Source organism: Sporobolomyces salmoneus (genome assembly GCF_050403485.1).
Source record: "Sporobolomyces salmoneus JCM6883 DNA, S_salmoneus_JCM6883_v1_ctg3, whole genome shotgun sequence".
Classification (NCBI taxonomy): Eukaryota; Fungi; Basidiomycota; class Microbotryomycetes; order Sporidiobolales; family Sporidiobolaceae; genus Sporobolomyces; species Sporobolomyces salmoneus.
Window position 1 is genome coordinate 500554 of NW_027481160.1, and position 20251 is coordinate 520804.

The window sequence follows — 20251 nt, forward strand, 5'->3', positions numbered from 1 at the left end:
CAACGCTAGACGACTTGCTTTCTCCGTCTTGTCGGTCGATCAACTTGATTTGTGGGATAGTCCGCAAGAGAGGTCTCCTGAATTTTAGCAGAAGACGAACGTCCCCTATCCCGCACGGTGAGCGTGCTGCGTCTTTCGACGAACGAAGCACAGATCGTTTCTTATGGAGATCCCGACCAGTCTCGACTCTCGAGCCCTATCTCTCTTCCTTTTCTCTTCTCCTCTCTTCCGTCGCAAAACGAGATGGCGACAACGAACCTCTCGGATCGGCGTAGACAGGTTTCGCACGATGGGAGCCCTCCGACTTACTCCAGTTCCGGAGAGACTCAGCCTCTTCTTGGCTATTCGGTCGGTCCTCATGATGAGGAACTCTCCCCCAAACTAAGGCAAGGTAAGTCATCGGGATCTTTGCGCAACTTGAATCGGACGTTGACGATCCCTGCTGTAGATATCGAGAATGCTTTCCGAGTCTCTATCTACCTCTCCCTCGTCGTCTTCGTCTGCCTCGTTTTCTTCGGCCTGAGGTGGATCGGCAGCGCTTTGAGTTCAAGTTTATCTCGCCACACAGTCCCCTCTGTCCTGTCGCCTGCTCCCGAACTCACTGTCTATGCCGCGCGCTCGACCTCGACTTTCTCTATCTCCTACGACAACGACGACTCGCCATCATTCACTCTCGCAAACTACAATAGTCTTGTCGCTCTTCAAGAGAAACGTCTCACAAAGCCGAGCTCTACTGGAGAACTGCACGTCGAGATTTGGTCTTCGGAGAATGGAGCCGAAATCGGAATGGAGGTCGCTTCGCCCTGTGAGGTTCGCAAAGTCGACCTACGCGTCGGTCCTTTGTGCGTTTCAGAGGACGACTGCACGACGATCTTGGCGGAGCTGGATACTTTGACGGATCTGACGAAATGCGACGTTGGAAACAAACGTGCGAAGGGCATCAAGAACTTCTTCGTGGGAGCTACGCGGGTGGGCAATAGGTACGGTTTCGAGCAGAAAGGATTCGACAGTGGAACCGGTCTCGATCGTACGTCTTGCTTGGTCTGTGACCTGCGCGCCTCACTTGACCCTTGACTGATCTGCTTTTCTTCCCAAGTAGCTCGAGACGATGGTCAAGGGTTCGATTGGAGCTGGAAGTCTGATTAGCGAACGGATTTCTCACGCGCATTCTGAAGGAGTTGCCGGCTAGACTTGCAGTGGAAGGGATTTGGTTGAATTTGTTCAGGAACCTTTGCAAGTCGATGACTTCTATTCTCTCGACGTCTCTAATTCTACTTCCACGCGAGCAGGTCCACTGAATGCGCGGGTCGAGGTCGAGGTCGACGAACTCGTGGACTAGCACGTGTGCGCTTTGTAACCCTTTGTGAGAAAAAAGCGATCCGTGCGAAGAGGCTTTGCGCGAATACGCACGTAGCCCTCGCGTCTGTGTCGCTGCGTTCGATCTTCTAAGTCTCACCGTCTCTAGACCTGGACTTTAATGCCTGTCTTTTCCCCTCCTGCCACTTCAGCAATCGTTCGCAATCAATCGAAAACTCCTCGTGGTCACCAGAGTCCTCGTCTCTTCTCGAAGGAAGCTTTCGAGCAGGGTATTCTGAAGGGAGGTAGTGGTGGAGGACCATCAAGACAGCAGAGTGAGTCTACTGTAGAGCGGAATCATCTTGAAAGAAACGGGCTGATTCCGCAAGTCATTTCGATTGGACGACTCTTTGTCATCAGTGTCGACGAGGACGGCGCTTCACAGACTCATCGCGTTGTTCCTCGGCTTCCTTGTGCTGAGGTGGGTATCGAGATCGGTCTTCACAGCTTCAACATTCGCCTCACATCCCCGTCGAATCCCGGTTCCGAAACAGTCGTCGCTTAATCAGAACCTTTCGATCAACACAGGAGGCTCAAGGTGCTACTGGTCTACACCCGAAGATGGAGGAAGCGTGACATCGCCTCACGACGCCGACTTCGTTCTCCTCGAAACCAACTCGACACTCGAATTTCCAAGGTCGTCTGGGACGCCTCTCTGGCTCGAATGCCACTCTCCGGTCGACGACTCTGCACAGCTTCGACTCGACTTCAAATCGACCTGCCCTATCCCTTCGATCCACCTTCAGGCGACATCGTTCTGCCTCGCCGAAGATTGCAACGCGGTCAAAGCATCGATCGAGATCTCGGGTCGGTTGACGAAGTGCAGGAAGGGGAATGCGACGCTATACTCTCTCGGGATCAGAAGACGGGGCGAGGTTTTCGGGTTGGATCAGAGCGGATTCGAGAATGTAGATGGTGATCTGAAACGTGAGGATTCTCTTTCTCCCTTGACACTGAGCCTGAACGACGAGCTGACATCTTTCGCGTCAGTCTCGACGAATGAACGAGTCCTCGAATGGAGCTGGGTGTGGGATCCATGAGGAGAGAAGAGGACGAGTCGGAGGAATCGAAGCTCGTGCCAGCGGAAGAGCGAAGGAAGGAGAGAGCAACGGCGAGGTAGAACTGCAATAACAACACACAGAGGAACACGAAATAAGGTAAGAACGATAGATACAATACAACTCGATTAAGCTCAAGCCTCAGACTGAACAGGCTCGGGAGCTTCGTTCTCAGTCGGAGTCTCGTTCGATGGCGATGCGGGAGCGACAGGAGCGTCGGGTTTCTTGAAGGCGAATTGAGCAAGTTTCGACGCTGTTGTCTGAGGAACAGGCGGCTAGAGAGACAGAGAGACGGACAGTGTCAGACTGAGCGAAACGAGAGATTGAAAAAGACGAGAATTCACCGAAACTTCCTCCTGAGTTTCGACGACCTGAGTATCCTCGAGTATTTCCTCCTCCTCTTCTGCTTCCTCTGCGACGAGATCGAGGCGACTCTCGGTGCGAGGCTGAGTCTCCTCGACTTGGGTCTCCTCGATCTGAGTTTCCTCCATCTCTTCTCCATCTCTCGGTAACTCCCTCGCAGCTTCCGCTCCCAATCCAGCAGCCTGACTCGATCCAGGTTTCTTGACGAACGCGTCTAGTTTCTTCGAGGAGGTCGAAGTCGTCGCGGGAGTTTGTTCTTCTTCTCCTTCGGCCGCTTTTCGTTTCCTTCCTCCTTTCTTCTCGGTCGGTTTCGGAATTCCGGGAGCGACGCCGAAAAGGGTCGTTTGTTTCGAGCCGGGAACAGTCGTTTGTGGTTTCTTTGCCGAAGCAGGTCCATTCGTAGTTCGAACACCTTTGACTTTCGCTAAAGCACGAATCAAAGTCAGCCTCGAATCCGGTCGAGAGTCAATCAAGAGTGAACTCACTCTTCGCGGGAGCAGTTCCTTCGACTCTGTTGAAGAAAGAATCGGTTCGTTTGACTTCTTTCGAATTCCCTCCCTTTTTACCAGCGAACGGATTCGCTGCCGGCGCTGAAGACTTCGCAGCCGGTGCTCGTTTCGCGAAGGGGTTGACAGCTGATTAAGCAAGAGAGAGATCAGCTTGCTGAATGAGCGGAACGGGATCTAAGTCACTGACCTTTTTTGGGTGGAGGCGCGTTCGAAACTTCTTCTTCCTCCTCTTCGTCCATCGCGGCAGGACTCTCCGTTCGGAATCGTTTCGGTGAAGGTTCATCTTGAGCATCTTGAGCTTCATCGAAATCTCCATTGAGATCGACATCCATCGATTCTCCTTCCGGCTCGACTTCATCACTTCCAAATCCTGAATCGACGCCAAGGTTCGATGGTGCCGGCATTGACTTCCTGCGTTTCGAAGATGACGATGAAGCGAGAGGAGTTGAAGATTTACGTCCACTTCCGAAAACGGAAGACATTCCCGAAGGTCGAGGCGAGAAGAAATCGTCTCCTCCTCCTCCTCTTGAAGAACGTCCATTCACACCGTTCGAACGAGACCTAGGTTCAGGGATCGTTCGTTCGTCGTTGAGATGGGCGTATTTGCTTTGTCGTTTCGAAGCTGCGTCGTCAGGATCTTCACCAGTTTTCGCGGCTCGAACGATATCGATTCGTTCCGAGAGAGCGGGGAGAAGGAAAAAGTCTGAGATCTTCATCGCGGCCGTGAGAGAGGCAGGTTGAGTCAAGAGAAGAACGGCATCGAGAGCGGCTTCGAGTCGTTCAGCTTTGCAGTAGGTCGAAATGAGCTGCAAGAGGTGTTTGTCGACTTGAAGTTCTTCTCGAGCGAGCGCAGATTTCGAGACGTAATCGTCGGCGGGAGCTCCATCACGACGATGAGTGACGAAGATCGATTCGCGGAGATGTCTGTTGACGATTGAGATTAGCTCGACTGAGTTTTCGAATCAGAGGAAAGAGGAGCTAACTTTTCCTCGAGTTGACCTTGCGTGATGTCGAGGTTGAGCAGAGGGAATTGAAGATCGAGTTCTTGCATGAGAGGAGTCGGGAAATGAGGATATTTCTCTTCTCCCTGTCGACGACTCGAAAAAGTCAGTATCACTCGCAAGACTCCACGCGGAGACGATCCGAGACATACCTTGAGGATGATGACATGAGCTACGTTCGAATCGAGTCCGACTGGCCAATAATCTTCTTGCTTTCCTTCACGTCTCGCCAAAGTTCGAGTATCGAGCGCGGGAAGCCATCGACCTTGACGGGGTCGACGAGAACGATCCAGAACCGAAAAGAGTCCATTCGAATCGTACATGACGGGAATCTGCGATCACAAAGAGGTCAATCGACCGTGACGAGAAGGAGTTGAATAGGATAAAACTCACGTTTTCATCATTGAATCCGATCCATTTCAAAGTGACTCCTTTCGCGAGCGGTACTTTCCCAGCTTGAACGACCTCGAAGCTGTCCGTATCGATGAGAGCGAATTCTAGTCCCGCTCCAACTCCATTCGCACGATGAACGATCATGGCCCAATCTTTTCCTCCCGACATCGCAACGATCTCCTCTCCAATGTTCCACACGTACTTCTGCAATCCGGCCCCCGTGAAGAATCGAACGAAACATCGATCAGTCGCAACGAGTACGGCTCCCGAACCGGTTAAACCCGAAGTAGCTTCGTCTTCTCCTTGATAAACTGGCGCGATTCCTCCAACGGCGACGAGGGTAGCGTTCTCTCCGATCGGCAACGAAGCTTCCCAGTCGGATAGAGTCGTCCAGGATTCGTAAGGTTTGTAGAGGATCTTGGAAGGTTCAGAACTACCGAGTCCGGGAGCGGCGAAAACTGCTCCCATCTCGCCTGATAAATTCGCAAAGCTGTCAGTCTCTGAGCAACTCGACCGAGGAGAGAGAGTGACGAACCGAGAGCTGCCAAGTTGTACTTGATACTGTCATCGAATCGGATAGAAACGTGAGAACTGCGATCGTGGAAATCGACAGTAACGAGGTTGTAATCTTCTCTCTCGACAATGTGAATGTATCCGACCATGTTGAAAGCTAGTGGACGTCGAGAAGAGTGTCAGTAACTCATGAGAGAGAGGGAAGAGAAGTCAGAACTCACCGAGGTAACGTTTGTTTTCACGAATCGGAGTCGAACCAGGTTGGAAAGGAGCTTGACCTTTCGGGACGAGACTCGATGAAGACGCGAAAGCTTACCAGACGACTGAGTGTCAGACAGTCTCCAACTCAGTAAACGACTTCTTACTCACGATCCGCTTTCCTCTTCCCTTTCGAACCGAAACTACCTCCTGACTCGAATTCACTCGGCATTCTGAACCTCCTCGCTTCTTGTTCCTCTGATTTCCTTTCCGCAACTCCAAACTCGTTCGTATCGTCATCGATCCAATCATCGAATCCGTTTCCTCCTGCGTTGAATCGATCAAATTCGTCTTCATCTTCGTCGTCGTTAGGTTTTCGGAACAAATCTCCTCCTCCTCCTCCTCTGTTTCCTCCAGCTCGAGACGACGTGCTCGTCGATGCCGAGTCACTCCTCCTTCGTCCACCTCCAGTACCGTTTGTCGAGTCGTTCCCTCGTTTCGCCCCGATCACATCAGAAGGAGGAGGTTTCCCATCCGGAATCGGATCGTTCCATCTCGTCAATTGACCTTTGTTATCCATCCAAGCGAGCGCGTTCGATCCAGCTGCAGGATGAAACGCGATCGAAGTAACGAGTCCATGATCGTGAGTTGTTCTACCAGCGAGAAGTAAATCAGCAGAAAGTTTTGTACAGCAGAGAGAGGAGGAAAAACGAACTTTGTCACGGGAGATTTGTTTTCTTTGTTCAGGTCTTGAACGTCCCATACTAGTACTTTCTCGTCCTTTCCAGCCGAGACTAGGTATCTTCCGTTCGCAGAGAACGCGAGAGAAGAGACGGGCTGCGAAACAAAAACGTCTCAGCAAGGTTTCGAGAGCGTGAAGAGGAACAGCGTCTACTCACTCCAGAATGACCTGAAAACGATCCAACCTTCTTCCAACTTTCACTCGAAATGATCGAGACGCCTGAAGAGAGCGGGAGGAAAAGTGAGCGGGACAGACAGGGCGAAGAAGGAAAAAAAAAATCGAAAACTCACCATCATCTTTCGCAGCAATCGCGAAGAACTTCCCAGAGGGATGCCAGACAGCCTCAACAGAATACTCAGAACTGTTAGAAGGGAATCGTACCAACGAAGTCAGACACCTTTCGGGGAAAGATTCGTTTGGATTCCAACTAACTCTGCATCTTCCGCTTTGATCAATCCATCCAATACTTGCAAGCAAGTAGGTTCCGTGCCCGAGTCGAGTTTCCATACTCGAATTTGACCGTCCGTCGAGGAAGTAGTCTGTCAAGAAGCACCGTTTCAGACTCGAAGGTTCGATTCTAGGAGCGAGGTGAAACTGACGAGATAGTTTCCATCTGGAGACCACGAAGCTTCCCTGACTGGTTGTTTATGTCCCGCCAAGATCTGAACTTTATCCGTATCTTCAATATTGACAATCTTTACAATCACGTCGCTGTTTTCGCAAGAATCAAAAATCGAGAATCAGCTTCTTTTTTCCTCCCCCTTTGTCAAAAGAGGGGTTGGACTCACTCTGAAGTACAAGCTACTCGTTTATACGTCTTTGGATCGAACCTGACGCTTCTAGCGGGGAAAGAGAACCTCGTAACGAGTTTGAAATCGTCTTCTACATCTTTCGATCCAGCTTTGAATAGTACTACTTGTCCACTCTCTGATGCCGAACACCAATAATCGTTCTATCGTCAACGGTTCTCTTCCTTGTCAGCATCTTCTCGGATGGCTGAGAGAAGGGAGAAGGGGGAGACGAACCGAAGCGGAGAGAGACAAAACTGGATCTTCGTGGTAATCGCACAATAACGGGTCTATATCTTTCGGAGCTGAAGTTCGTGCATCAAATACTCGCATGAACCCTTCAGATCCTGCCGTGTACAAGTAGCTGTTCCGACAGAATTGTCGCGTTAGAAACTGCTCGAGTAGTTCTGAAGAGGGAGAGCTTACTGTCCATTCGGGGAAAAGGTTAAACGAGATAATCCATCTGCATGAGGGGTTACGACAAACTTGTTGGCGTCTGCTGCCATCCTTGAAAGTCGGGAGTCGTGAGTGGTCGCGTCCGGAACAAAAGTCGAGGTAGAAAGTTGGGAGACTGAGGTTCGCGGTCTGGACGCTGGTAGAGGTGTTGTATGCGTGCTCTCGTAGCTGAGTGGTGGATGGGCGAAGAGAGAGTGAAGAAGTGAAAGATTCGTCTCGCGCGCTCGAAGCTCGACGCGACAGAGTCTCGCAACCTCTGAGGAAACGAGCTCTCTCCTCTGCCTCTATCTCCAAGATGAAGCATTCGTATCGAACGCAACGCGCAAAGGGAAAAATTAGCTACCCAAGCGAAAAAAAACGAAAATCATCCTCAAAACTATACAAAACTCCTCCGGCTTCAAGATTCTCCCTCCGTTACCTCTTTCGTTCCCGGAGCTTTATACTCTAGGTGTTCGATAAGCGATAACCAAACCTCCTCGAAACCTGGGAATCTCCCCGTTCGTAAGAACCCAAACACTTTCGCCATTGAACCTGAAGTTCGTACTTCGTTCTATTCTCATGTCCACCCGTCAGCCGAGACGCAACGCGAGGAGAAGGGCAGGGAAGGAGGAGACTGACCCAGTGTGAGAGAAGGAAAGCGACTTCGACTTTTCGAACTTCTTCGAATCGCATCGCGAAAGAACCGAACGCTTCGTAGATGCACTATTCAAATCACCAGCGTCAGTCTCATTCAGCCTATCCAGGGGTAGGAGTGCTTACGTTCTGAGGAGTTAAACTAGCGACGATATGATCAAACGCGAGTTGTTTCAATTCCATCAACCCCATCTTGTCTGCCAATCGATAGAGTGCTTTCGCAGATGCTGGTCCAACTCCTCCTTTCGAGGAAGAATGTGGTGAATGTGCGAGGATGAAAGCTTTGCGAGACGAATAAGGGAAGGGAGTATTGGAGGCGGAAGCTCGATCTTTTGCGGCGTAGAAAGTAGAGGCGAGGGGAGTGAAACTGCGACAAAGAGAGCAATGAGCCAAGTTCGCTAGGCATACAGAGAGGGACTGACGAGATCTGATTCGTGTAGAGGTAGTATAGAAGAGCTCGGAAGGTCGAATAGCTGTGTTGGATGCCTTCAAATTCAAAATTCTCGTTGAATTCGAGAAGAGACCCACTCACGAAGCATCCGCAACGATCACCTCTGAACGAGGTCTCACAAACTTCTCCTCCTTCTTCTTCTCCTTGACCTTCTTTTTCTTCGGGATCTGCGACATCGAAAGTTGAAAACCACTACGAGCAGGGGAAGAAGGAGCACTCCTGAATCTTGGCGGCGAATGAGGTGGAGTGTTCGATTTCCCTTCTTCTTGTTGTTGTTCCTCTGATTCACTGATATCTCCAGCTGAGGGTTCTACTTGATCCTCCGAAGAGGTGATCTCGACACTATCGCCATCGTTCGAAATCGCTGCTGAGGAAGTCCGAGATCGAGGAGTCAAGGGAGCGATAACAACGGGTTTGGGTTCATTCGTCGATGCAGACAAGTCGACAGAAGTTGGGAACGGGACGACTGATTGTGGTCGAGGCGTTTGAATGGGTTGATTCGATTCTTCCTCGGAATCGTCTTCTTCTTCCTCCTCCGATTCGTCGACTTGCGAATCGTCGTCTTCATCAATTCCTCCATCTTCCCCGTCATCGTCAGAGTCTGAAGATGCATCGGATTCAGTGTCGTCGTCGTTGAGTTCGTCGAATTCACTCGAAGTTCGACGAGGTTCAGAGGAGATCCGAGCGGTTGATTCGTTGAATCCAGAATTGAACACTGAGTCGAATCACTGAGAGTCAGCAAATCGACGGAACTCTCCAGAAGTGGTTCGGACTCACTCGATTGGAAATACTCGCTTCGACCCGACAAGATTTTCTTCGCGGCGAACAATTTCTTCTCCCTCTTCCTCTTGTTCTTCCCTCCTCCTTGATTGTCCTCGTCCTCGGGTCGAATTCGGAACACGACATCGCAATATTCCGGATCATCGAACAAAGAAGCGTACGAATTGACCAAATCTTTCGGAATCGAAACGAGAGGTACGTTTGAAGTCGCGGGTAGAACAGGGGAACTCGTAATTGTGCAAACGATGAGGAAGGCATCGCTCGATCGGGTTGCTGGGTTACTGTAGTATGCTTCGGATCGTTTCCAAAAGGTTTGATAGCCTGGCATGAGGTCGAAAGGTGAGACCTTGAAGGAGAGAAAAAGAGAGAACGAGAAAACGAACCCCAATTTCGTTCCTTTGAAGAGAACGAGTGATTATCGGCTTCCATCTGCTTGAACGTCAATCGTCTGTTAAGATCCCGAGCCTGAATATCAAAGCCATCAATCAATCTGCTCTGTCGATAGGTTGAAAAGGGATAGATTAGGGCGAACCTCGAAGGTAAACTTGAATTTCCCTTCCCTCTTCCACGGCGTCTTATCCTTGTCCTTGTCCTTCTCCTTATCTTTCCCATCCTTGTCCTTATCCTTCTTCTGCCAAGGACTCTCAAACAGTACGTTCTCAGGTGCACCTCGTTCTTTCTCTGCGGCGGTAGGTTCAGCGGAAAGATAAACCGAGAGATGTTGTTCGTGACCGCTGTTTGGGTACAGGAAGATTTGCCAGCGTGAATTATCGAATAAAGGAGACTGTTCTCACTCAGCAGAGTTCAGCTCGTTCGTTTCGAACAGCCCCCACAATCGGAGGAGAGGGGGAAGAGGAGGAACTGACCTTCACGCATTTCGATTTGTGTTCTCCTTTCGTAGAGTCGAACAACTGTTTGAGATTGTTCACTTTCCATTCGAGTTGAACCTGTAGAGACACGAGGGGTGAGGTTGAGAGAGGGGTCAAGGAAAGTTGGAGGAACACTGACGGATCTCGTCTCGAGGACGTCGCTTGAATCGAGTGAAGGGGCTGGAGGTGTGACGTAGGTCGTTGGTCCTCCTGTGGACGTGGAAGGTTCCATCACCGGTGAGTTCATCGTGGGAAGAGGGAGGAATGCGATCGCGAGTGTTTCTCATCCTCCTTCTCTCACTCGAGCCGACTCTGACGCGTCTGATCAAGCTCGAATGACCCCGTACTGACCTCAAGGTACCTCGAAGCGGTACAAGGCGAAGATCACACAGGTTTTCGACCCCGTCATCATTCAACAAACTTTGTTCTCCACTGCCGAGCATACAGCGCAGCCTCGAAACGGAGAAGGTGTCACTTGTGATCAGAAGCCTTGGGCACGCAGGAGACGATGTCCGGTTGAGTCCGACTTCGAGCTTTCAGCTTCTACAAGAACTATTCGCCCAGGCTCTCCGCTCTCGCTGTTCTCCAGTACGTACTTGAGCGAAGACGAGGACAAGAGCCTATTGGCGGAGAGGAAGACCGCTGAGTCGAAAGGGGGACTGTGAAAGTAGCTATTCCGTGAATTGTGAGTTGGGTTTTCCTTTCGCTCTCTTGCGCTAGGAGCTCCGGAGCTGAACGAGCTCCTTCTCGCCTTGCGTAAAGATTCGAGACCTTTGTCTCTGTGTGAGCTGGCACCGTCGCTGATACTCCTGGACAGGTTGTATTGGCTTTGAGGAGAAGCACGACCGACGCCGACAAAGATTCGACCGTGTACAACGTTCTTGCGCGCTGAACTCAGTTGGTAACGCTCCGGCTCGGGATACCCTTGCTCTCTTGGCAGGCGTCTACGGAGATTGTAACGGCGTCTAAGCAGGGAGTGACGGAGAAAAAGTACATCGGGAGAAGGCAACTCTGACAAAACCTGAGCTGGAGAGCTCTCACCTGCACAATCTCGGTTTCCCCTCCTTGGGCTGCACCGTTGTACTGTAAGAGAGCCGGAGAGACGAGTGTCGAGCAGAAATCAGCCCTCGTTGCGAAGAATTCACAGTTTTTTGAGCTTTATCTTCGCAATCAGATGCTTCTGCAACGCTTCTGTCTTCGATTGTCTGTTTCTTCGCGTTCGTCGCGCTCTCGAAACGAGTGGAAAGAGCATTAACAGTCGCTCGTACAGCTAGCAGAGAGACGTTCGGTGAAGAAACGAGACGTTCGCGCGCGCAAGCAAAAACCCAAGCGAAACTTTCGCCCAAAACTTCTTGACCTCTCGCTTTCCTTACCTCAAAAGCACCAGTTATACTCTCACTCAAGTCTGTTGATCAGCTCCACCAATCTCGCACTCTCATTCGATTAGCCCGACTCGAGGCTCGACGCGCGCGCTCAGGACCTTCATCTCTACATCTCTCTACCTTGGAACGACTCGGCACGGCACTTATACACGATAGCCTACGAATCCACTCATTCACTCCAGTACCTACTCGCATATTCCTCCCACGCGTCTCGACCTCGAACTTTCGCTCCTCTCGGCAATCCCGCTTTGAATGCCCCTCTTCCTCTCACGACTCCGACCTCTCATCCCTACAACCCACGCAACTCGCGCGTTCCTCTACTCGACACTAGTGCAGACGATCGTCGATTCCGTGATCGTTGGAATCTTGTTGAATTCGTTCGAGGAGAAGTTGTGGCAGACCGTGTTGAAGAGGAATGAGAAGAGTGTTTTACCCGTTTATTTGGGATTGTAAGCTCACGAGTGTCTCGCTCTCTCGCGTGTGTGTGATGGAGAAGAGGGAAGGAGAAGGCGGGAGGGAAAGTTGAGTGAAGATACGAGCGAAAGAGGGCAGCAAACGGGATAGCCAATGAGCTAACGGTCTCAATATGTCTGTATAGGTTCGTACTAGCCCATGTCGTCCAACTCGTCTTAGCGTTCGACGCTCTAGTCGCGAAGAATACGATTCAAGTTCTCGCCTTGTTGATTTTCAATACTCTTTTCGTCGTTTACGCTGCCGTACAAGTACGTTTCGATCTCCTTCTTCAGACTTCCGGCAATCAATTCAGAAGACTGAAAGAATTCGATTCCGTACAGATTAACGAGATTCGAGAATTGATCGATGGTTCAGTTTTGAGAATCCTCGTTTGGTTCATTCCGGGCATGATCAGTTTGACCGAGGTAATCTACCTATCAGTCATCTTTCAAGTAATTCCCACTCCTTCCCCCCAGTCTCTACCGGCTGAGGCTGATGGGTGAGAGGGATTACAGATTTATAAAGAATTTGGATGGTCTATCTTTAAGCGAATCGGTGCGGATAGGAGGATAAAGAGATGTTTCTTATGGTTCCAAGTATACTTGTGCATGCTCAAGTTCGGTAAGCGCGCCTCACCTGCCTCGCACGAGTACCATCCGAGCTGAACACTTTTCGAGAGCAGATTATTTCTTCTTCATCGCGTTTTCCCTCCAACTAGTTTTCCTCGTCCCCACACAAACCGACGCCGAAGTAAGCACGTCTTCCAGGCCCTTTCGCTCTTCCTCGCCTAAGCTGACTGACTCATTTGCGTTCGTTCCCGCAGAGATGGTTAACGATCGCGGCTTTACCCGTTACGCTCCTCGTCCTGATCCTCGGTTATTTCGCCGTCAAACGTGAACACAAAGCCTGGTTCTACGTTTTCTCTGGCGGTTGTGTCCTCGGTGTTGTCTATTTCGTTTACAAGGTTCGTGATTTTTCCTCTCTTCATCTTCTCTCTTCTCGACGAAAGAACGAGTAACTGATGGTGATCGGAATCGCGAACAGTTATTCATCATTTCGAGAGATCGGGATACGGATTACAAACTAGTGTTCAAATCGTTGACGACTTTTGCGTCGTTCTCCCTCGCCGCTTTACTTTGGACTTCGGTTTCGGCTCTTGTATGTTTCAAGAACTTCGGAAGAGGACTCAAGTACCACAGTGCGTCACCTTCTCTCCATTCTACCGTGGAGCGAGAACGAGCAAAACGGAGCTCTAACGAGGCGGGATGAACTGAGTGAGTAGTGACTCGACAAGCCCTAACTTCAACCTCTCAACTCGATCTCAAAAGTAATCAAGAATCGAAATTTGATTCACCTGGATTATCCGATGGAGGAGGAGGACTTGAAGAGTATCCGTTAAGTCCAGGTGCGGGAGGAGGAGGTCATCAGGATTCGAGAAGACAACAATTTCGAATGAGTTTAGATTGAACGAAGGGGACGAAACGCTGGATCGTTTTCTTTCTCTCTCAATCCTATAATCCCGTCGAAAGGGTCGGGTCTTGTTGTCGCATTCGTTGTATTCATCGTTTTCTTCTTGGGATTGTATCGTTTTCGTCGAGTCTTTCTGGTTTGGTCTTAGCTTAAAGCTAGATTCTTTTGTTGTAACGAGTTTTCTCTCACATCCTTCAAACACTCGCAGTCCGAGCCAATCGAGAGCGAGAGAGCGTGGAGAAACACAGTATACAATACACAATCGTGATAGGCTCAGCAAAGGATCAATAAAACGCAACAAACCACGACTCAAACTCAAAAAGAAAACCCCTCCTCTCCCTTCTATTCGTACTCATACCCCGGCACTCCCGCGCCTGCCACACTCGTCCCTCCCTGTCCCTGACCTCCTTCAGCCCCTCCAGTGATCGTACCCCCCGCCGCTTCCTCCTCCAACCAATCCAACGCGACAGTTCTAACGACTTTCCACATCCCCTTCCTCCTCCTCTCGACTTCGAGGATCCCGTCTCTGATTTCGGACAGACGGGCTCGGTATTCGAGTGTGTCGGAGAGGAATCGATGCAAGTCCCTGTTATAGCAACACCCGTCGATTCGATCCGAGTCAGTCAACGAGAAAGTTGGGGACGAGAAGAAAGGGAAAACTGGGCGTACGTGAGGCAGTCATGCACTAAAGCTTCCTGTTCATTACTACTCAACGTCTCCATTCCCCCTCCTCCTGCTCCTGATTGTAGTGAATTTTTCTCGAGTTGTACCGTTCCAGGAGTAACGAATAACGATTTAACGTATTTCTCCGGATCGATTAAACGGGATGCGAAGAGTGGGATATCTTCAGAGGGGACGTAAGGGTCTTCTTCCTCTTCTTCTGGGTCCTCCTCCTCGTCGAGGGCGTCCTCTGCAGCGTAGGCGTTCGTAGTCTGAGCAGTAGTAGCAGGAGTTTGTCGATTGTTCGTAGGAGTATTTTCTGTTGACTCGGCCTCTTCTCCCCCAGGTCCAGGTCGAGTACCTCCGAGGGAATAAGGATCCGGAGAGAAACTAACTCCTCTCAAAGTCGATCCCAATCCTGAGCCTGAGACGAGTGCGAGTGGTGTACCTCCTCCTCCTCCTCCTCCTTCGTCGAACAATAACTGAGAAGCTCTCAGACCGACTGTAGCGCGCGTTTGTCGACCTGAGCGTCGGATTAAAGGTTCTTCTGCTGAAGTGGGTTCTTCGACTTCGACTTCAGCTTCGGGCTCAGGTTCGGCTGAGGGGTCGACAACGGCAGAGGGGTCGGGTTGTTGGTCTGAGGGAGCAACGTTCGATTCGGTTTCGGTTTGTGCTTGAGAGGGAGTTTCGACGGGTTGAACTGTTTCTGTAGCGATCTCTGTTGACGTTGAAGGTTCCGGTTGAGCTCGAGTCTCATCTTGAGCAGCGAACGCGGTAGGAAGTTGAACCGAAGGAGACTTTTCGTCGGGACTCGGAACTTGTTCTTGAAGAGTTCGAGACGGAGGTTGAGGTCGTTCGATTCCTTCCATTGACTCAGGTACGATCTCTCCTTCTTCGGGTTCGCCTCCTCCTGCTCCTCCTTCTTGTTCGACTACTTGTTCGGTAGAGATTGAAGCGACCGTATCGACGGAAGAAGGTTGAATTGTGTCCTTCGATTCTTCGGGCTTTGAGGCCTCAGGCTCAGCGTGTTCAGGATTGATCGCTCCTCCTCCTCCTGATTCTGATTGAGCGGCATCAGAAGCCGTGGAGATCGTTGAGTCAGGACGAGGGCCGGGTTGTTCAGTCGTCGAAGTCGAAGAAGTCGAAGCAGTTGATTGCTCAGTCGCAGAAGGGTTTTCGTTCTCCATTGTTGTCGTCGTCGTCGTCGGGAGTGAAGGTACAGCTGGAAGTGGTAACGACGGTAACGAAGATGGAGTCGGCATCGTTGTTGTCGTCGTTTCGAGTGTCGGAGGCGCAAGTTCGTTCATTTCGGTATCCTCCTCCGGTTCCTTTCTCCTTTCCCTCTCCAATTCCTCTTCCCTCTCCCTCTCCGCTCTCATTCTCTCCTCCTCCTGTCGTTCCTCTCTCAACTTGATCCTTCGCGCTCGTTCTTCTTCCCTAAGTCGTTTTCTTTCCTCCGCCCTCTCTTTCTCCCTCGTTTCCTTCCTTTCCGCACGTTCGATTTCTTTCCGGTCGTCACCTTTCCATCTCCACTCGAAACCCTCCCCTCTCAACCCGGCACAAACTTTCTTCAAACTCCCGACTAATTCCCCTTCCTGTTCAATGAGAGACGTCGTTGATTCCGCCAATAAATGAAACGTTTGATTCCTCGTCGAATTCGAAGACGAAGAGAACGTGTATTGTATATGCGGCAGTAGGATCAGATCGAGTGGGGATTGGGGAGGTGGAGGGAGGTAAGAAGGATAAGGAGTAGAGGGGGAATCGGATCCGGACAAGAGGGAGGAAAGTTCTTTGGAGGATGAAGTACGAGGATGGAGGAGAAGGTTAGGGGAGACTAGGAATCCGGATGATAAGGAGGTGGAACTGAGATTGTTTAGTTTACGACGTTTTTGGGAAGATTCGACGAGGGATAAGGAAGAGGAGGAATGGGGGAACGATTCGGGAGAATGATGGCCGAGTTTCGAGGGGTGGACGAAGGCGGAATGAGGGTGGAGTTTAGTGCCCCGGTTCGAGATGGAAGAGCTTGAAGAGGGTTTCGAGATTGCGACTGGAAGGGAACGAGTGAGAGAAGTTGGATAGGCTGCGTCGAGGCGTTGATCGCGGTCGAGTGGTGGGGATGAGGGAGGGGAATCATAGTAATGAGGTTGATCTTGACAAGGGAGGGAGCTATTCGTCACGCAACAAAGAGCGAATAAAGAGAGGGGAGAGAGTCAGTATATGCAACTTCCTTTCTGGAAAGTAGTCAAGACGTACAGCATAGCCAAATCACGATCTTGTAATGCGATTCTCTTCTTCCTGTTCACGACTGGTGGACCCGCGGCATGCTGGGAGGAATGGGAAGAAGTCGAAGAAGGGATTGGAACTGATTGAGGTCCGGAAAGCGAGGGCGCTAGAGAGGGCGCGATACCGTTCCCGCTGTTGCTACGGATGGCTGCCATGCTGTCGTGCTAGACGGGTGTCGGGTAGTCGAGAGGCAGTTGTAGGAGATGTTGACGAAGTTGGAAAGAGATCGGGTAGCGGGGAGTGAACAGCGCCGCTGGAGTCGTACGAGTGGAAGTCGCTCCTTTCTGTAGGTTCGCCTAGCCCTGATTGTGCTGTAGATGGTCGCGTCGGGGTCCTTCAGTCGGTTGAAGAGGACGAAAGTTGCGAATCCTCTCTCTTCTCTCTCTTTCGCCTCTATCAATCCTCTCGCCCCTTCAGCACTCGAGAGCATGTCCTTCCCCTCAACATCTTCAGCATTCACGAATCTCCCTTCCTCGCCTTCTACCTCTTCGTTCGGTTCCTCCTCCACTCCAACTCGTTCTCATTCTCATTCGGTTCCGTTCGGTTCAGTACCGGGATCTCAACCTGGGGTGTTATCGTGGGGTTTTGGAATGAGTAGTGCGAATCGAGGGGGACTCGGTTGGGGAGGAGCTCAGTCAGGAGGAGGAGGTGCGAAAATGACGCCTCCTCCTCCTCCTCCTCCCTCTGCTGTTGAATGGGGACAGACGAGTCAGATGAATTCGAGTAGGAGGAGGAGAAGGAGCGATACTCCCGACTCGGAAACAGAGATGACGACGACGACGAATTTGGCGAGAACGATCAGAGCTCTCGCGCCGACTGCTTCGGGTTCGACGAAACGTACAAAGAGGACAAGTACGACTAGTACGAGTACGAGTGATGGAGGATTAGCGAATGGGTTAGCTGGATCCTTGTCTTTGGCGGGGAATAGTTCAAGTTCAGTAATTGAAGATTTAGGGAAATCACTCGGTACGTTCTTTCCTCCTCTCTCTCCCCTTTCTTTCCTGGTCTCTGACTCTCGCAATCGCTCGTTTCTAGCTTCATTGGATAAATCTTCCCTCCTCTCACTCCTCTCCTCTCTCCTAACTTCCCAGCCCCATCTCGCACCACACATTACTTCCCTCCTTCCTCCTCCGACCCTCTCTTCCTCCCTCGACTTGATCACGACAGAAACCCGGAAAATCTTGAATCAAATCCCTACGGGTACTTCTTCAGAAGCTTACGTGACGAGTAGGATGAGATTACCTTTAGAATCGTTCGTTCAGGAAGTGAAGAAACTTCTCTCGATTTACGTACCCCCTACTTCTTCTCAGTCAACTACTACAACGAACACGACGACGACAACGGGATCTACGGGTTTGGAGGAATTGTATCATCCCACTACGACAATGTCTCTCCTCCTTCATTTATCCGCATCATACCTCTCAATCTCCCAATCACTTCCCTCTACCTCTTCCTCCTCGAATCCCTTACAATTACATCTCCTCCCAATCCTCATAAATTCCTATCACCTATTCCTAACGAAACTCTCTACTTCGATTAATCAACAAGGAAAAATCTTGAGTCAAAGTACCGTCAATGGTTGGTTCGATCAATTGAATCAATTGATCAGCACGGAAACGGACGAGAAGGAGGGAGTACAGATGGGCAAGAAAGCGTTGGAAGGGGTTAGGGAGAGGATGAGGAGGGAAATTGGATGGTTAATTGGGATCAATGTGAACAATGCGCAGAGTAGTGGGATGGAGGGCGTCGAGGAAGCGGAGGAGGAACTATAAGTTCGACGCCAGCAGTGTCTTCATATCAAGGATTTGCATTTCTCTCTCTCTGTTTTCTGTTTGGTTTGTTGCCGCTCGATCGTTTCCTCTTTCCCTCACTTCAGTTTGATCTCCTCTCGTTTAACTTGCCTTCTACCTTCGTTTCTAGCAGTACCTTTCTCTCTCGCTCTCTCACTTTCTCATTAGCGTTCATTGTGATTTTTGCAGTTTTTGCAACTCCCTCGTTTCAATCTTCCTTCGTGTCTCTCGCCGTCGCTCTCGAATACGTCAGTGAGACACATCGTAAGCAACCGTGGGAGCTCTAGCAACCTCGCGCCGAAGCACGAACAGGAGTTCGACGTCAGAAAAACGGAGTGTTTACAACAAATTTCGTTTACTTCTCTTTTTCAGATCAAACAAGCCTTTCGTCTTGCCTATCGTCTCCTGTAGTCCCGATCTCGTTCACGGTCTCGATAGCTATCCCTTCCTCCGCCACCCCCGCCGCCGCGTGGACTTCGATCCCTTTCATCTCTCCTTCTCGAAGAACTCCCGTGATCTTCTCTCCTCCTATCGCCTCCTCCTCCCCCTGATCTTCTATCCCCTCCCCTATCGTCTCTATACCTCTTCTCTTCTCGTCTCCTCGAATCAACCTCGTTCAAATCGAACACTAAATCATCGTCTCCTCCGCCTCTCCTTCCTCCTCCTCGACGGTGACGATCCGAGTCGTCTCGATGGTCGGATCGACGGGATGGTGGTTCTCGATCTTGGTGTTTGTTCGGTGGTGGTCTTCCTCCAGTTTTATTGAATACCCAACTGTTGTGAAGTTTACTCACCGACTATTCAACACGCATTGGGGTCAGTATCGAATCAGCTCTGCACGCGTGAGAGTAGTGACGTTACCTGAGAGAAATCCACGTGAATTCGTCTATCATCGACCAAAACATTATCCATTTTAACATAAGCCTTTTCAGCACTTTCCCTCTCCTGAAACTCTACGAACGCATACTGTAAACTATCCCCCGTCTTCGTATCCCTTATAATCTCACAACTGAGAATCTCTCCAAACCGACTGAAAATCAATTCGAGATCTTCCGAAGTCGTTACTTGGTTCAGTTTACAGACGAAGAGAACGTTTTCGGGAGGAGCGACGGAAGCGAATGGGAGGTCTCCGACCATTTCGAGCGTGAGAGCTTGGGCAGAGGCTTCATGTTCACGTTTCTTGCGAGCGACTACCTCCGGGTCTTCATCGGGGTTGAGATCTTCGTCTTCGCCGATTCGGAGCGAGGCGAGTTGAGCTTTGGTTGGAACGGGAGAAGAAGGAGGAACGAGAAGACCTTCCGGGTCGGGGAATGGGTCATCTACTCACGCACACTTCCCGTCAGTCCACTAGCACTCAGTCGAGCGGATCGAGAGCCGAGAGAGAGAGAGAGCGTACCGAGGACAATCACATGTCTAATCCTAATATCCCTAAGCGGTCTCCCATCCTGATCCGTCAAACTTTCCCCAATCTTCTCCAACGTCTCTAAACCCTCGACTACTCTCCCGAATACAACATGTTTCCCATCTAAATATTCCGTTCCATTCTCATTCCCCAACGTGAAAAAGAATTGACTTCCACAAGCTCCTAGTCCCTCCGCACCTCCTCCTTCTTTCTTCGCCATAGCCATCGAGAGCGTCCCGATCGACGAGTGTCGGAGCTTAGTATGGGTCCCGAATTCGTTCAAAGGTGGAACGAAATAAGGATCCTTTGACCATTCCTTACTACCCCGTTCCAACTGGTTCCAGACGGAAGTTCCTCCGGTTCCAGTATCGGTTGGATCTCCCGTTTGGGCAATGAAATGAGGGATCACGTGGTGGAACGAGGTGAAATTGTAGTAGTAGATTTTACAGAGTTTGAGGAAGTTGAGCGAGAGGACGGGACAGAGAGTGGTTTCGAGATCCACCTGTAGCAAGCGAGCGACGGAGGGGGGTTCAGTGATGAATAGGGGAGAGAGGAGAGGGAGGAACGTACGATGATATCCCCGAGGGAAGTCTCGAAGAGAACGGACTGGACAGAGAGAGAGAGGGAATTAGTTCAAGTCGAGAAAGAGACGGGATAGACTGGGACTCACCATAGTGGACTAGTCCTAGCTCGTATGAGTC

The 20251-nt window shown here is 50.6% G+C and overlaps 8 protein-coding genes across 8 annotated transcripts; 4 read left to right on the top strand and 4 right to left on the bottom strand.

The window, feature by feature from the left end:
- Positions 1-243: 243 nt before the first annotated feature.
- JCM6883_002290 (uncharacterized protein) lies at positions 244-1146 on the top strand (the record flags this gene model as incomplete). The annotated part of the gene is made up of 3 exons (XM_076628973.1): positions 244-391; positions 449-1027; positions 1097-1146. The coding sequence occupies 3 exons, from the start codon at positions 244-246 to the stop codon at positions 1144-1146; spliced, it is 777 nt and encodes a 258-aa protein (XP_076491156.1).
- Positions 1147-1477: 331 nt separating this feature from the next.
- JCM6883_002291 (uncharacterized protein) lies at positions 1478-2396 on the top strand (the record flags this gene model as incomplete). Its single annotated transcript, XM_076628974.1, has 3 exons — positions 1478-1631; positions 1717-2283; positions 2347-2396. 3 exons carry the CDS (start codon positions 1478-1480, stop codon positions 2394-2396), a joined length of 771 nt encoding a protein of 256 aa, XP_076491157.1.
- A 152-nt stretch (positions 2397-2548) lies between these two features.
- Positions 2549-7427, bottom strand: CTF4 (chromatin-binding protein CTF4; the record flags this gene model as incomplete). The annotated part of the gene is made up of 18 exons (XM_076628975.1): positions 2549-2689; positions 2759-3201; positions 3263-3412; positions 3474-4210; positions 4270-4373; positions 4440-4619; positions 4681-5153; positions 5216-5350; positions 5415-5504; positions 5563-6044; positions 6107-6228; positions 6291-6352; positions 6424-6494; positions 6566-6672; positions 6733-6844; positions 6922-7085; positions 7159-7285; positions 7348-7427. The coding sequence occupies 18 exons, from the start codon at positions 7425-7427 to the stop codon at positions 2549-2551; spliced, it is 3780 nt and encodes a 1259-aa protein (XP_076491158.1).
- Positions 7428-7774: 347 nt separating this feature from the next.
- JCM6883_002293 (BTB/POZ and MATH domain-containing protein) lies at positions 7775-10357 on the bottom strand (the record flags this gene model as incomplete). The annotated part of the gene is made up of 10 exons (XM_076628976.1): positions 7775-7927; positions 7996-8079; positions 8137-8377; positions 8433-8483; positions 8543-9176; positions 9239-9562; positions 9625-9706; positions 9774-10025; positions 10108-10188; positions 10250-10357. 10 exons carry the CDS (start codon positions 10355-10357, stop codon positions 7775-7777), a joined length of 2010 nt encoding a protein of 669 aa, XP_076491159.1.
- Positions 10358-11744: 1387 nt separating this feature from the next.
- Positions 11745-13412, top strand: JCM6883_002294 (uncharacterized protein; the record flags this gene model as incomplete). The annotated part of the gene is made up of 7 exons (XM_076628977.1): positions 11745-11941; positions 12091-12397; positions 12461-12566; positions 12628-12695; positions 12769-12909; positions 12990-13143; positions 13228-13412. 7 exons carry the CDS (start codon positions 11745-11747, stop codon positions 13410-13412), a joined length of 1158 nt encoding a protein of 385 aa, XP_076491160.1.
- A 345-nt stretch (positions 13413-13757) lies between these two features.
- JCM6883_002295 (uncharacterized protein) lies at positions 13758-16513 on the bottom strand (the record flags this gene model as incomplete). Its single annotated transcript, XM_076628978.1, has 3 exons — positions 13758-14001; positions 14085-16241; positions 16329-16513. The coding sequence occupies 3 exons, from the start codon at positions 16511-16513 to the stop codon at positions 13758-13760; spliced, it is 2586 nt and encodes an 861-aa protein (XP_076491161.1).
- Positions 16514-16786: 273 nt separating this feature from the next.
- On the top strand, positions 16787-18130 carry JCM6883_002296 (uncharacterized protein; the record flags this gene model as incomplete). The annotated part of the gene is made up of 2 exons (XM_076628979.1): positions 16787-17324; positions 17394-18130. The coding sequence occupies 2 exons, from the start codon at positions 16787-16789 to the stop codon at positions 18128-18130; spliced, it is 1275 nt and encodes a 424-aa protein (XP_076491162.1).
- A 413-nt stretch (positions 18131-18543) lies between these two features.
- Positions 18544-20223, bottom strand: JCM6883_002297 (PPIL4 family peptidylprolyl isomerase; the record flags this gene model as incomplete). Its single annotated transcript, XM_076628980.1, has 5 exons — positions 18544-18945; positions 19010-19467; positions 19545-20052; positions 20121-20156; positions 20221-20223. The coding sequence occupies 5 exons, from the start codon at positions 20221-20223 to the stop codon at positions 18544-18546; spliced, it is 1407 nt and encodes a 468-aa protein (XP_076491163.1).
- Between the last annotated feature and the right edge of the window lie 28 nt (positions 20224-20251).